Consider the following 17,042-nt stretch of genomic DNA (forward strand, 5'->3'; position numbering starts at 1 on the left):
CATCTTGCATTAGCACTGCTCCGATGCTACTGCCACACGCGTCACACTGGACCACAAATGACTTCCTTAGATCTGACAAAACAATTACTGGATCTGAAGTCAACTTTTCCTTTAAGAGACTAAAAGCTGAAATATCTTTTTGGAACCATCTGAAAATGACCTCTTTCTTTTGCAATGCGTGAAGAGGTGATGCTATCTCTACAAAATTCCTGATAAACCTTCTATAGTAGGAACACGATCCCAAGAAGCTTTTGACATCGTGCACAGTCTTCAAGTCTGGCCATGTCTTAATAGCTTCGATCTTTGCGGAATCCATTCTGACACCATCCTTTGAGACTATGTGGACAAGAAAGTGGATCTCTTCCGGGAAGAATTCACTTTTCTTAGGATTGACAAGTAGCCTGTGTCTGCGCAGCTCTTCGAACACAATGGTCAAGTGATGCCTATGCTCCTCTTCATTCTTCGAATAGACTATCATGTCATCGAAGAACGTCCCAACAAACTGTTGATGCGAGCGGAAATTCGAGTCCATCAATTTGTTGAAAGTGGTAGGACCATTTGTTAGCTCAAACAGCATCACTAGAAACTCATAAAGACCAAATGTCGTTCTAAACGCAATCTTGTGCACATCCTCGAGCATTATACGAATCTGATAGTACCCACTCTTAAGGTCGGACGTGGCAATTGCTAGCTTGAGTTGTTGGTTTCTTTCCGATGATTTTTGTTTAATTTTTGGGACCCTCTTTTTGAAGTCGCAATGATCGGACATTGTGTGGCCAATGTGAAACGGCCGACGGCCGAGAGTTTCACCCGTAGCCAAGAAGGACAGGTCACCACGAGTTGGTTGGGCTAATCGGCACTAGAATCCGAGCCGTAAAAGGGTGTCTAGGCTCAGTTCAAAGTCAATTAGGCCCCTCGTGACACTTATAAGTTGGTGGGTACTAGGAAATTAACTCAAAAGAGGCACATTGGACACATGGCAGATCCAAGCTGATCTGCCAGATCTGCATGAAGAGGGGGCGCCCAATTCGAGAGTGGAGGCTGGTTTTTGTTCATTGGGGGTTGCTACAATGTGAGTGAGTAGTGGGTGCAGGTGCTCACAGCTTTAATGAAAAGCTTGCCTTCTCCCTTGCTCTATGTAGCGCGGCGATTTGCTCTCACGCATCTCTCTCCCCCCTTTGCACGTATGGTAATGCCCCACTAGTTGGGCTTCTCAGATGACCATGTACGGTTCTGGGGGTTTTGTGCGCGTTTGCCAAGGCAAGAGCCTTCTGTACGGGAACCGGATTAGCTAATTGCTAATCCCCTTCAAGTACGCATAGTTCCATCGCGAAGGAATGCGAAAACGGAGAGTTTTCTCGCGTGAAAACTTGTCCCATTCGAAAGGGAACTGTCCCATTGCGTGCGGGAGCACCTGAGACACGCGTAGGCGTGCTTGCTCCGCTCGAAACGGTCCAAAACAGAGAATTACAGCCTGCTGTGTTTTTTTGCAGGTTTAGGGTTCCGCACCTAAACTGCAAGGAATCGCCAGGGGAGCCTCGGAAAGGCCTTGGGATGCGTGTACAGGGCAATAGGCACCAAACACTGGCAAAACAGAAAATTACAGCATGCTGAAATTGACCTGCAGCTCAGTGGAAAGCTTCCATTCCGCAAGGGAAAGTGTCCTTGACGTGTACTTTTGACCTACAGGAATATTTGTGCTGTTATGCTGACGAAATTGGATCAAAAACCTGCAATTACAGCCATGGACAGGTTTGGACAGCTTGGTGAGGGCTAGGTGCAAGGTTTCAGATCGTTTATTTGTTAGGGGAGCCTTGGGAAAGCATTGGGTGATTGTACAGGCCATTTTGGAGAGATTTCCTGCGAGGAATCTCGTCTAATTCAAGGGGCAAGTGACCCTACAGGTGCGAGAGCTCGAGGGCTACCCAGAAAAGTGATCTGCACGCGGATCAGAGCGCAACGCAGAGAATTCAGCGAGCTGCAATTTCTCGCCAGGTTTTGCAAAGAGCTCTAAAAAGCTTGGAAAGTCTATGTTTGCTTGGGATTTTGTCCGTGGAGACTTCTACTGTGATTATGTTGCAAAAATCGGGTTGGAGTAGAGGAATTTCAGCCCGATAAAAGTGGGACATCTTGTGGAAGTTTATAGGTGTTTCTCAAGTATAATAAGAAAAAAGAAATACCGAAAGGGGCGCCAGTCTTTGGGGCCAACAGGGTTGTCTGCTTGGCAGCGCTCTAGCTGCGAGGCCGTGTGTCTTGAAGTGTTGAATCCAGTCACACGCTTATTCGTGAAGTTCCTTTGTGTCGTAAAGTTAAAGTAAAGAATTTCGGGTCAAAGCCAAAGTTTACAGCCCCACGGGCCGGTTTCATGGTTCCATTGCCGGGATATCAATCACTTTTTCCTCAAAGAGTGAGCCTCGGTTGTTTTGGGTAAAGATTACAGAGTACAGGAACTTGGAATTACAGGATGAGTGACACCAAGGAAGAGGGTTTCTCTTCACAGGACAGACAGGAAATTCCGCATGTACGCCCTGCCAAAAAGTGGTCAAATTAGGGCTGATTTTCTACTGCGTTTTTAGGGTTTGCAAGTATGAACCAAGATGGGATAGGGAAAGGTCTCACGGTGGTAGATTGGCGACTAGATCTCCTGCGGGAGTGATGTGGGGCGATTGCTTGGATTCTTTGATGCATCGGTAAATCATCTTGAAATTTAGGTTAGGTGACACGCTGCTTGCCGATTCTCTGAGGCGATTGCTTGGATTCTTTGACGCATCGGTAAATCATCTTGAAATTTGAGCTTACTTGGTCGTGGGTGGTAAGTCACAGGTTGTGGAATTATGCTCATTTGCTGAGGCAAGAGCCTCTTGCACACGTAAAAGCTAAGAGATAGGCTGCAAAGATGCTACTTGGTGAAGTTCAAGAACTATCCACCTATGGATGCAAAGTGGATGGAAGAGCATGAACTGTCACAGTCACCAAATGTATTGCAGCTTTACCTTGAGGCCTTTGGGTTACAACCTATGTATGCCCCAACCCAACGTCTGCAAAGGAGGGGTAATGATAGAGCTAGCACATCAAATGTACTCATGGATTCAGTGCAATAGCAGTGTACATTTTGACAAAAGTATGAAGGTCTCATTAAGTCATTTATACACATGTTTTGACAGTCTTTCTTGCGGATACATGCGATAATAAAAGGGAGCTTACCACACAAGATCATCTATGGCATGTATATATGGCACGCAATCGAGGACGTTTGCGATTTTAAGAGGGTGGTATGTCACGAGGAGGTGGCAATTGCTAACTTGAGTTGTTGGTTTCTTTCCGATGATTTTTGTTTGATTTTTGGGACCCTCTTTTTGAAGTCGCGAATGACCGGACATTGTATCGCCAGTGTGAAATGACCGCGGCCGAGAGTTTCACCCGCAGTCGGGAATGGCAAGTCACCACGAGTTGGTTGGGCTAATCGGCACTAGAATCCGAGCCGTAAAAGGGTGTCTAGGCTCAGTTCAAAGTCAAATAGGCCCCTCGCGACACTTATAAGTTGGTGGGAATTAACTCAAAAGAAGCACATTGGACACATGGCGGGTCCACGCTGATCTGTCAGATCTGCATGAAGAGAGGGCGCCCAATTTGAGAGTGAGGCTGGTTTTTGTTCATTTGGGGTTGCTACAATGTGAGTGAGTAGTGGGTGCAGGTGCTCACAGCTTTAATGAAAGGCTTGCCTTCTCCCTTGCTCTATGTAGCGCAACGATTTGCTCTCGCGCACCTCTCTCTCCCCTTTGCACATATGGTAATGCCCCACTAGTTGGGCTTCTCAGATGACCATGTACAGTTCTGGGGGTTTTATGCGCGTTTGCCAAGGCAAGAGCCTTCTATACAAGAACCGGATTAGCTAATTGCTAATCCCCTTCAAGTACGCACAGTTCCATCGCGAAGGAATGCGAAAATGGAGAGTTTTCTCGCGTGAAAACTCGTCCCATTTAAAAGGGAACTGTCCCATTGTGTGCAGGAGCACCTGAGACACGCGTAGGCGTGCTCACTCCGCTCGAAACGGTCCAAAACAGAGAATTACAGCCTGCTGTGTTTTTCTGCAGGTTTAGGGTTTCGAACCTAAACTGCAAGGAATCGCCAAGGGAGCCTCGGAAAGGCCTTGGGATGCGTGTACAGGGCAATAGGCACCAAACAATGGCAAAACAGAAAATTACAGCATGCTGAAATTGTCAGTGAGAAGCTTCCATTCCACAAGGGAAAATGTCCTTGACGTGTACAGGGATATTTGTGCCGTTATGCTGGCGAAATTGGATCAAAAACCTGCAATTACAGCCATGGACAGGTTTGGACAGCTTGGTGAGGGCTAGGTGCAAGGGTTCGGATCGTTTATTTGTTAGCGGAGCCTCGGGAAAGCATTGGGCACTTGTACAGGCCATTTTCGAGAGATTTCCCGCGAGGAATCTCGTCTAATTCAAGGGGCAAGTGACCCTACAGGTGCGAGAGCTCGAGGGCTACCCAGAAAAGTGATTTGAACGCGGATCGGAGCGCAAAGCAGAGAATTCAGCGAGCTGCAATTTCTCGCCAGGTTTTGCAAAGAGCTCTAAAGTGCGTGGAAAGTCTATGTTTGCTTGGGATTTTGTCCGTGGAGACTTCTATTGTGGTTATGTTGCCGAAATCGGGTTGGAGTAGAGGAATTTCAGCCCGATAAAAGTGAGACATCTTGTGGAAGTTTAGAGGTGTTTCTCAAGTATAATAAGAATAAAGAAATACCGAAAGGGGCGCCAGTCTTTGGGGCTAACAGGGTGTCGTTGTCAGCTTGGTAGCACTCTAGCTGCCAGGCCGTGGTTTGTCTTGAAGTGTTGAATTCCAGTTCACAGGCTTATTCGTGAAGTTCCTTTGTGTCGTAAAGTTAAAGTAAAGAATTTCGGGTCAAAGCCAAAGTTTACCGCCCTATGGGCCAGTTTCAGTCTATTCTGCTGAAAATTGCAGCACCCTCTAAACGATCGAGAATATCATCAATTCTAGGAATAGGAAACCTATTCTTGATGGTATTCTTATTCAACGCACGGTAATCAATACACATGCGCCATGAGCCATCCTTTTTCTACACTAGGAGCACTGGGGAGTAAAAGGGTGAAGAACTAGGCTGAATCAGCCCCTTCTCTAATAACTCCTAAACCTGGCCCATAATCTCTTTCTGCTGCGCCGCAGTAACCCTATAGGGAGGTCTATTGGGTGGGCTACACCCTGGCCCCCAATCTATCTGATGGTCCTCAGGTCTCTCTGGCGGCAATTGTGACGGTAATGAATCAGAAAAACAGTCACTAATCTCTTGCAAAAATGCTGACCTTTCTTTATCTAACACAAATAAATTTGACTGACAATTATCTGAGACATCACGTGCAAAAATCAAGTACACAGAAAGATGATTCTTTATTACAGAAGTGATAGCAGAAGCAGACACGATAGGGACAGACTCCCCTTTGGGCTTTACATCCAAAACATGAGTTTTGCCCCTATGCTGAAGGGTGATCGTCTTGCCGAGGGCATCCAGCACGCCATGTACTCTGAACATCCACGGAATTCCAAGTAGCGCATCGCACCCTTCCAATGGCATGATATAAAATTCTTTTGTGTCTACATATGACTGAATATGCAGACGCAGCTAATAATGGGAGTAACACACTCTGAGTGGCCAGGACATGCCAATCTTGCCTCTGCTATGTACCCCATCTCTTCAGCTCTCATGCCCAGGTTCATAGCTAACTCCGGTGAGATAAAGTTTGCTTTGGCACCTAGATCAAACTTCAACGAAGATGAGTGTCGTCCGATATCTAACTTTACCCCATGCTCTGCATAACTCGCTAGCATCTGTACTCGGCATGTCACAACCATATCTGGCACCAAACCTGTCGTGGGTTTAGGCTTCTTTCCTTTCTGGTCCTCTTTATCATCTGAGTCAACTGGTCTTTTCCTTTGTGGACGATTGGTAGCAAAGTGACCAGGCTGCTCGCATATAAAGCATTTGTTTTCAGCCATTAGGACCTTCTTTTCCTCGAGCGACTTACGCACAAAAGGCTTCCTTTTCTGTTTCTTTGTCTACGCTCCAGAAGTCCCGGCTGAATCCTTGTCTTTGGTGGCCTTTTCTGACCCCTGTGATGCTTCAAGAGCCGTTTTCACAAAGGGCTTCTTCGCTTAATTTTTCTTTTGCTGCCCTCCTTTCTCGTTGCTAGGAAACCACCCACTATCCTCTCCTTTCAACAAGGCAAGACCAGTGTTAGCAACTTCCATGAGCTGGGTGAGGGTAGCCACTTTGTTCTTGGTACAATAGTCCCAAAGCTCTTTAGGCAGCCCACAACAATACTTCTCTATCTGCTCTGTCAATGGCACAAATCTGTAGGAGGTCCCTGAGAGTAACGCTTTACAAAACCTCCGATTGTACTCCAGCAAACTCTTGCATGTAGCGGAAGTAAGCTGGTGCCAATCTGTCATGACGTCGGCTTCAAATTCATTTGACAGCCACGCAGATGCAAACATTTGCTTGAAGTAGACCCAAGTGGTGGGTGCTTGTCCTTGCATTAACAATGTCGTCCACCATGTAAGCGCATTGTCCATCAAGAAAGTGGCAGCTTTCCTGACCTTAGAGGCCTCTGTAAAATTCCCTCCTGCATAAGCTGTATCAAACTGCTGGAGGAAAGTGAGAGCCTTTGCTTTATCCTCGAAGCCACCAAAAGTGCTGAGCTTTACAGCTACACCACCTTCTTTGTAAGCTTTCGGCTTTTCCAGTGCCCCCAAATTGTCATAAGGAATAGTCTGCATATGGGCATTGTAGTAGGCATCATCGCCACATCTTGGCCATTAACATTTTGCGTCACAGATGCCATATCTGGCTGCTGTCCAGAAAAACCAGCCATGCCAAAATGACCCTCTGGCACCCCAAACTGGCCCTAGTTACCTAAAAACCTTGCTGCATGCCGATGCTACCATACATGGGATTTGGCATCATGCCTTGCATACCCCAAAACATTGTTCTTGGCATGTACGGCTGACTTCCAGGCGCATAACAAGCCATACTCTAGAACACAGATCCAGCCCCGAAATACCCAGAATGTACCGTGGGTGGTGAAAAAACTGGGTGCATTGCCTGGTAACCAGTTCCCTGTCCATTCAAGACAGCATGCGGTCCCTGAAAGGTGGCGGGCTGAACTGGCATAGCCTGTGAAATCCGTGTTCTAGCCACCTGTTCAAGGACGGGAGGAACCTGTTTTGGAGCCCCTGACTCCTCAACATGCGAGTGTTCCCTATCCTGTTAAGTCGCATGAAGTACTTGGGCTTGAGCCTCAACAAGCTCTGTTCGCAGTGTAGGTTGCCTATTTTGTTGTAGCACTGGTGGCGCTTGCAAGAACTCCATAAACCTTGGGTTCTGCACCAATTGCGAAAACGTATTACCACAGCAACTAACTGAGTCCTGAACGCATCATCCTCAAGTTGCCCAATAATAAAGCCCTGTACTAGAGGGACATTCACATCAACAGGAGGTCAGACGGGCGTGGCTGTGAGCTCTCACCAAACTCGAAGACCATAGGAACTTCCTGTCTGTCCTTCGAAGAGGAACCCTCTTCCATAATGCCCTTCTTCCCTTTGTCGGCCATAGTGTAATCCCGCGTTCCTGTACTCTGTGTCTTTACCCAAAACAATCGAGACTCACTTCTTGAGGAAAGAGTGATTGATATCCCGGCAACAACGAAACCTTGAAACCAGCCCGTGGGGCGGTGCTTTGGCTTTCACCCGAAATTCTTTACTTTAGACACACACACACAGCACTTTACAAAGGTCACCTGCGACGGGAATTAGCACTTAAGCACACACACGGCTCGGAAGCTAGAATGCCCTGAGCAGATGCCAACAACCTGTAGGCCCCAAAATTGGCGCCCCTTTCGGTGTTTTTTTATACTTTAAGAGGGTAAGTTACAAAGTAGAGTCCTGGGAATTCTTTACCTCTATCCAGCTAGATACCACCTGTTTTGGCAAAATTTCGGCAACATAACAACCCCAAAACTTGCCCGAAACCAATTCCCTTGCTAGAACTCACTTCCACTGGCGTAAACCCTCTAATTCCTGCCCAAAAACAGTAAATTCAGCACGCTGTATTTACTGGTTTTTGCCCTATTTTCAGCCCTAAACAGTCCATGAACTGCCCTCTAGCAATGGGGCACTATTCCCAAGGGTTCTAGCGTCCGTATGGCTGAAAAACAGTCAAAATACAGCCCATAATCAGAGCTAAAATCGCACCTGTACGGTGAGGTTATCACCCTCACCGGTGCCTATTGTTGGAGTAGCAATTAGCTACTCCTGTTCCTGCTCAAAGAGGCTCTTGCCTCGGCACAAAAGCATGAAACCACACAGCTGTACATCAATCAAACGAAGAGCCCTCTTGTGGGGCATCACATAATTGCGCGTAGGGGGGAGAGAGAGCAGTGTGTAATGTGCAGGTCATCACTCCTAGCACTACATTGTACATAGAGTGGAAAGCATGCACTCCATAGCTCTTAACCTACGACAAGAGGTTGCAAAATGAGCCTCCCAGCTATAAATTCAGCGCCACTTCTTCTTGCATGAGGAAAGTGCACAAAAATGTGCCACTTGGTGCGTTTACAGGCCATTTCCCGTTTCGAGGTGGGCACCTAAAAATCTCCCGATTGGTTGCCGAGTTGATTTTGCAGCAGAGTTCTAAAATGTTCCCCTTGACACATTTCATGGCCCAAAATAGCAGTTCCCTAATTTTTAGGAGATGCTTCCGTTGGGCTCCCACTGGTCTTCTGACCATCTATCCCCATTGGGAACGCATCCAAAAATGCAATGTGGCCCAACTGTCGGGTATTTTCTTTTGGTGATCCCACCTTGACTTTGTGCCTTTATTGAGTTCACTTCCTAGTATCCACCAACTTGCTAAGTGCGACGGAGGGAACTACATGATCTTGAACTAAGCATAGACATCCTCTTACTATGTAAATTCCAATGCCGACCAACTTCCCGTATGCGGGTGAAACTACCGTTCACATTGGCCATACAATGTCCGACCATTTGCAACTTCAAAAAGAGGGTCTCAAAAATAAAACAAGACACACTTAACAGTAACCACCTCCTCGTGACATCCGTTGTACCTTACAGCCGAAAATCCTTTTTGAGGATCCTATTCCTATCTTATGGGAGAGGCATAAAAATGGTGAGGCTGGGGTGGGAGTTGCAGGATATCCAGAGCATGTGTGTTGAACTATTTTGTCATCTGAGCATACCATTATCCACTCTCACTTGCCTCTGCCACTCACTAGATGCGCTCAAGAGCTCTGCATTGACTATTGTGTCATCTGAGCATACCATTATCCACCTCACATGCCTCTGCCACTCACTATATGCCCTCGAGAGCTCTGTGTGAAACATGCCCTCTGGTAGCTTCTTCAATCTCTGGATGAAACATACTTTCTAAAAGAGAGCCTCCACTAACATCGCGGGTGTCCAACTTCGCTCTAATAATTTCATGTGGGACGAAGAGGCTGTTGAGGATGGTGCAAGAGATCATCATAACATGTGGTCTCTCGATCTGTGTCCACGATGAAGCTGTTAATCCAAGTTCCCAAACTGTTGTTGCATACATCATGGAAGGGATAACTAAGGTGTCAAAAGGCCACCCCTTTGTGCAGGGCTCCAGAAATTGTGCCCGGTGGCCACAATGCTCTAGCATCATTAATGCAGCATAACCTCTAGTGAGCCTATCTCTGGCTGTGCTTGGCATAGAGAAACGGCTTGTGGAGCCTATGAAAGTAATCCCAAGGTATACATATGAGTCTGCCCCCTCGACTTGCCCTCAACAAAGTAGAGTAGGCCTCTGCACCAAACCTGTCTAGATGTATAAAAAACCAAAACCTTGACCTCCCAAAGTTCACTCAGAAGCCTCTCTACGTGCAAAACTCATCCAAAGCATGTAGATAGAGCCATACCATCAGCATATAGCATAATATGAACTGAAGTACCTGCCAGATCCACGCCCACACCTCCTATGCAAAGAAAGCACTCTGATACATCGTCGCAACGTAGAGGCCAAACGGCCTCAGTGAGAGTGGGCACCCTTGGTTCATTCAATAGTGCTAGCAATGGGCTCAAGAGCCTCCTAGGCATCGTTCTTGGCCAGTCATCTGCTCGTAGAGAGAGATCTCCCCAATCATCTCTAATGGCACACAAAGTTTCCAGAGGCACTCAAAGAGCCTGTCCCGTGGAGCTATGTTGAAGGCTTTGCAGAAACCCACAAAGCAACAATGTAATTTCGTCTTCCACACAGGGCAGGGTAAAGATGTGCTCGATGGTAGGAGAAGGCCGTTTGAAACCGGTCTATTTTGGGGCTTGTAGGTCCTCACTCTCCACATAAGAGCTCGGCTCTGTCTTTAGCAATGCTCCATAAAGTTTGACCAATCATGATGGCCCTGTAGTTGCCCGGGTCAAGAGTGTCCCCGGACTAGGCTAAATGGTGTGCCTAGTCCACTCTGCTAGTAATCCCTTTGCTAGTACTTTGTTGAAGAGCAAGGTAATGGAGGGGGCGAGGGTGCTTGCGGCATATATGAGGTGCTCATTCTGCATAGATGTGTGGTCTGTGGAGCGGCCATGCTCGTTGCGGCGAATAGCCCTCTCCACCATCACAGTTGTAAAGGAAGTGGATGTGGCAAGGCATGGGACTGGAGGCTATTGACTCGGTGGTTGCATGGTATCCCAGCTCTTATGATGAGAGCTTCACTCATGTACTAGGTCTTGAAGGCCCAATGGTGAGCTTGTATGGCACTATGGCAAGAAAATAAGGTTGATGCTATTTCTTCCACTTCATCTTGCATGGTCCAGCAAGATAGGCTTCCTTCACTCATGTGTAGGGTGACATGGGATGTTACTAGCAAAAAATATGGCTTTTATGCACATATAAGTGTGCGGGAGTCAATAATTAGGTTTCCCACAATGTTCTCATGTGTATTGGTTGATGCTAGTATTATGTTAGCATTGTCTCTTGTCAACGTTGTTTTTGTCAATATTGTTTTGTTCTCAAGAGCTGGCCCCTCGAAGAACATAGCAACATATTCTTTCAAAATCTGGCTAAGAGTAGATTGAGTTTTCCTTCATTAACTGTGAAGTATTGTACAGTTGAAAATATTTCATGACAAGAGCCATCATTTACAGAGGCATTGCGCATGCAATTTCAGGTTAATGACTGCAACTTCCATTTTAATTCCCATTGCCGATACCAATTTGGTCTACAAGGCCGATGCATATGAGCTGTTGGGTGCATGTCAGCTGGCGTTGGGCCTTCTAAGCTCGCAATCTATGAGGTGGCAGCATGATCTCACAAAGGAACAGCCCTCACAGCCAGAATAAGCTCAAAGGATGACCCAAAAAGGACCGACCAATGACAGCATCCAGGGCGGGCTAAGCAGACAGCCAAGCAGTGCCAAATGGCAGCTAAAGAGTGGCAAGGCCACCAATAATAAACTAACCTGGAGGACATACACGGTCTACTTTAAGACTGGTATCTGTTGCAAAGGCTGTCTCCCAAATCAAACAAAGCGACATGCAGGGATCTTTGTGGCCCCAACCATCATTGAGAAAAAGGGCCACATTCTTGTCTAGCAATCCTATAAATCATATGAGCAGAGATAAGTTACTGACTTACCTGATAGCATTTAAGCAGCTTTGTCTCAAAGTCGCGCAACTTCTTCACTTCTTTCGACACTTGCATTTCCAGCTCCTTTTGTGTTGGCAATCGTATCCGGTATCTGGCATATAAGTCACAAGAATCTTAAAACAAATCAAACTACAAAATAATGATTAGTAATGATATACCTTCATAAGTTCAGAATAGTCTGAACTCACGAATTATAAGGGGGAATAAAGCACTCATAAAACTATAAAAGCAAGGGACACAAGAAAAGAAAAGAAAAACAAAAACAAACAAACAAACAAACTAAATCACTTTGTTTGCTACGAAACAAAACTAGATAAAACAAAACATTATTAACTTAAAAATGTTTTTAGAAAAGGCATGTGTAAAATAAGTTGACGCAACTTACTTGGCTTAAAACAAGTACTCAACTTTAAGAAAAGAAAAAAAAAATGATTAGTAATGAGTAGATGCAATCCTAAAGAGACTTGAATTCTTCAGCACTACTTTTTGCACAAGGCAATAAACATTCCTAATGGCCTTTCATGCATTGTTACCAAGAAACTCCGTTTCAAGTCCTTGAAATGGGAACCGGCATGGTTGGATTTGTGTGAAACGGGAAAATGTTTGAAAACGATGACCTTGCCACATGGCATCTCTTTGGTGACTAAACAAATTTTCATCAAGGGTAGAGAGAGAGAAGAAGAAGAAGAAGAGTACTTTAACGTCATAGGAAACTATCCCAAGAGACCTTAAAGATCTAGAGAGAGAGAGAGTGCACAGCCTATGGGATACTACTAGAGATAGATATGCTAGACTGGCCCTTGAGTCTTCCAGACAATTAGCTCTACAGGGAGACACTTCATGCTGGTATGCACAAATGACATCATGGTTTCAGACGCATGGCTTCACCTTGGACAGATTGCCCTATGAGATCTCGACTGATTAGAGCCAAGGCTTCTGTACCTCACGCTATCATTCGAGCAGAGCTAGCTACCCCCCAATCAGGAGATCCCATGATTCCTGGGAATTATCGCACCATCATGGTTGGTCACACATTAGCTAGGCTGTATGTATCCGTTCTTGAGCAGGAGCTGAGTAGATGGGCAGAGCGGGAGGGCATACGAGCAGCAGGGCAAGCAGGATTCAGGAGAGGTTTCTCCACTCTTGACCAAATTCTGACACTCGGAGCTATTATTGAGGAGGGTAGACACCATGGCAAGAGGACCTGTTGTAGCTTTGTGGATTTCCGCAAAGCTTTTGACAAAGTGCCGAGAGCCAGACTTATACGCAGACTACAGGACATGGGTGTGCCTACAGAGCTGATATGGGGTATTATGGCTTTATACAGGACTATGATGGGGCGGGTACGCACTACTCAGGGAATGTCTGACATGGTCCACTCCACTATTGAGTAAAGCAGGGATGCCCCCTATCTCCGACTCTTTTTGGGACGTATGTGGATGAGTTTTCGGACTATGTAGAGCGTCACGGAGACAGAGGGGCTCAGCTAGCAGGGACATGGATTCTGTTGTTACTATATGCTGATGATATTGTGTTAATTTCTAACTCTCCTAATGCATCGTCATTTGGATGCTTTGCATACATTTGCTCGTGACAGTGGATTGTCTATCAACCTGGGGAAAACCAAGGTTGGGGTGTTCAACACCACACCGCAGTGGGTCAGGAGGACAGCACCCACATTTACGTATGGCCAGGAGACTGTGGAGTACACACATGCATATACTTATCTTGGGGTAGTCTTCGGTGGACAAGTGTTGTCACTAAGGAGAGCATCAGTGACTAGACTGACGGGAGGACTGGAGAGGATGTGTTCGCAGGTTCAGTTTCACGAACCGCGAACAAAGCTATGGCTCTTTGACACTCTAGTGACTCCAGCTATGCTCTATGGAGTTCAGGTATGGGGACCCTCAGTAGACCACCATGGGAGAGCTGGTAATACAGATGGATGGAGATGTATGGAGAGGCCTCTGGTCTCTATGATCGCTCGAATGATTCGGGCTAACGCCTCAGTACCACATGAGATTATCCGAGCCCAGCTAGCCGCCCCCCCCCCCCCCCCCCCCCCCCCCCCGTGGTGGAGGCACTGACGAGATCAGTTTCCTTTATGCACGGTTTATGGGATCTCCCCAAAGACAGATATGCTCGGCTTGCCCTGGAGTCATCTCGACAACTAGCTCTACAAGGCAATACAGCATGTTGGTATGGACAAATGGCATCATGGTTCCAGTCCCATGGTCTCAATATGGATAGATTACCTCCGCTTCAATACTCCTTGGATGCACCCTCCTTGTCTCTTACACGGACAGAGATCACCAGGCTCATACGTCAGGATCTGATTTAACTAAATACCAGGAGGACATGGATACAGCCAGCACAGGAGTTGGGCACGAAGATGGCCTTCTACAGAGAGCATCTTCTCCAACTCACTGAGGACGGCTTTGTGACTAGGCCACCATACATGGATACACACTTATCTCATGGGATAAGATGCGCTATTGGACAGATACGCACATCCTCACATCACCTCCAGATCGGGACTGGCCGATTCCGAGGGGTGCCGACAGGAGCCAAGATATGTCACCTATGTAACTTAGAGCCAGAGACAGAACTGCACTACACATGTCACTACCCGGCATACTATGAGATACGCGGACGCTTCCAGTGTTCAAAGAAGGGTTCGGACCTTTTTCTAGAGTCATGAGATACAAGGATCAGAAGTGTCTCGGATTGTTCCTGCTAGAGCTGCGCAGACTTAGGGAGAGCTTGCTGAGGACATCAGGGGAAAGACAGTCTCAGAGACGAATCACAGAGTTCTTTACACCAGACAGAGGAGAGCAAACGGAGCAGTCATTACATCCTACTCATACTAGAGGTACACTACTTGACAGAGCCACTGAACTTAGCAGATCCAGACGTCCACGACCTCGGGGGGTCTCCCACTACTGAAGAAGGTTGCAACAGAAGATACAGATCACTCTAGCTCGATATCCAAGACGCCCAACCAGAGTTCTGACCATGGAGGAAGTCGATGAGATCCGACAACGACCGATGAGAGATTTCATCTCAACCCACAAACCCCCCTCCCCACCCCACCCCCCCTTCCCCTCCCCCCCTTATTCCCGTTCTCCTTAGTGCCTTAGTGTTTTAGTTTTAGTGTTAGTGCTTTGTAACTTGGTAACTTTGTAACTTGGTAATTTCCGTACTCAGACATGGTATCAGATTCACCAATTGTAACTTTTTGGTCTCATAGGTCATTTTGGCCTTTTGAAGACGTTAATATAACATTTCATTTCATTTCATCTCTCTCTCTCTCTCTCTCTCTCTCTCTCTCTCTCTCGTTGCAACCCTAAACCTACACGACCCCTCCTGTCTCCCCCTGGGCGAGGGCAGCCCTGTGGGGGGGGCGTTAACTCTCAGCCCTGCCCTGCCCGAGCCAAAGCCCCGTAGCTGGTCGACATAACCTGCAAACAACGTTGCTGCTCACTCTCCTGCTCGTGGAGTTTCGGCAGCAAGTGGCTGCTTCCCGGCTCGGCCCTGTCCCGTGGCGCTCTCTTGCTCGTGGAGTTTCGGGAGCGAGTGGCTGCCCCTGTCCCGTGGCCTTTTGTGCTCGGCCCCAGCAAAACGACCTGCACTTTGATTAAGGCTTCATTTCCCCTATTTTCAAATCAAAATAAGCTCATAATCCCGCCCACCACACTCTCAGATCGACAGAGTTGCCAACTAGAGAAGGTATCACTAGCACCGATGTCGTCGTTTGACACTCCCACTGCACACAAGAGTTTTCTTGTAGTGGCTGCAGCACCAAGGAAGGACCCTGCCGCCCGCCAAGAAGCAAGGTTCACAACCCTCGAGGCTCGGATTCAAGAACTCATTGGGGAAAATGAGAACTCAAAGAACGTCTACGCAAGCTCGAAGACGCAAAGGAGGCAGAGAGCCAAACGCTACTTGCAAAAACACAAGAGCTTCAAACCTCACTCACCAAGACTGTCATGGAAACAATACAAAAAGAATCACACGACGCAACATATAAGAAGATCGACAACAAGATACAAGCAGCCATACATGAATGCCGACTACAAGAATCGCTCGGCCTCAAGGTCAGGATTGGGGGGCTCCACCCACCGTGGTGCACCATCGAGGACACCCTCGAGGAGGCAATCTCCAAGCTAAATGACATTCTTCAACCTGTCTACATCAAGCCCGAAACTGTTTCATGGATCAACGACACACATAGGCATGTGCCACCCAAACATTGCATACTCACCTTTAAGGACAAAGATGAGCGTATGAAGCTGTTATGCCAATCTCGACTTCTCAAGGGAAAAAAGCTTTGGATTTCTGCAAAATTGACCACGAATCAACTCAAGAGTAAAGCAAGTGAGCTCAAGAAGATGCATGAAGCACGTAAACAAGGCAAATGGGCAGTCTACCGAAATGGCAAAGCGATCATCCAGGAATTTCGAAATCCTAAGCCGGCTACCCCCTCAGCTGAACCCCCTTAGGTTTTGTTCTCTCTTTTATTTACTTTACCCTCTTGATGGACCCTCAGTCCTTAACTGATATGTATCACGTCCCACTCTAAGAAGAATTTGTTGTAGTGCTCCTTTTTGGTCCCATGGGTCATATGTGACCTCCGTGGACGATAATTCAATCAATCAATCAATCTCTCTCTCTCTCTCTCTCTCTCTCTCTCTCTCTCTCTCTCTCTCTCTCTCTCTCTCTCTCTCTCTCTCTCTCTCTCTCTCTCTCTCTCTCTCTCTGGTTTCGCCAGTGTCGTGATTAGGGTTTCGCAGGCAGACGTGGGAACCTTCAGCGAGCAGGTTCAGCGCTCTCTCTCCCCTGTTGTCGCACACCCCTGCACTCCCGCCCCACCCCCCCTGTTGTCACGCACGCCCTGCACCCCCGCCTGCTATCGCACGCCAGGATCCCCGCGCGCACACACCCCCACCCCCCCCCAAAAAAAGCGTCTATCTGCGAAACCCTAGAGAGAGAGAGAGAGAGAGAATCTTCAAAGATTACCCCTCAATGAACCGGCTCGCTAAAGGTTCCCACGTCTGCCTACGAAACCAGAGAGAGAGAGAGAGCATCTTCAAAGATTACCCCTCAATCTTGATTTTTTCCATGTCGAGGGGGACATACTTGAAACGTTGCAAAACCTAGAACCCCCAAACGGCCGAACCTTCCTGTAATTTGATTCGCAAGAGGCACCAGTTTTCAGACCACCACTGTCTAAATGACAACCGTCATTTCTGTGCCTTGATACTCTTTGTCTGTTGTTGAATCAAAATGTTATATTGCCTTTTGTTAGATTTTTTTGGCTCCACTGCCAGAA

General features: G+C 47.1%; 1 protein-coding gene across 1 annotated transcript in view; it reads right to left on the minus strand.

Moving 5' to 3' along the window:
• The window catches only part of LOC147437627 (binding protein), a 70,398-nt gene that overhangs the window by 25,356 nt on the left and 28,000 nt on the right, over nt 1–17,042 (minus strand). The window contains exon 6 of the mRNA XM_086487134.1: nt 11,699–11,801. Within this exon, the coding sequence (XP_086343260.1) occupies nt 11,699–11,801 (103 nt within the window). The remainder of the gene's footprint in view (nt 1–11,698; nt 11,802–17,042) is intronic.

The sequence above is a fragment of the Adiantum capillus-veneris genome, chromosome 17 (genome assembly GCF_014529385.1).
Source record: "Adiantum capillus-veneris isolate H3 chromosome 17, ASM1452938v2, whole genome shotgun sequence".
NCBI classification, from domain to species: domain Eukaryota; kingdom Viridiplantae; phylum Streptophyta; class Polypodiopsida; order Polypodiales; family Pteridaceae; genus Adiantum; species Adiantum capillus-veneris.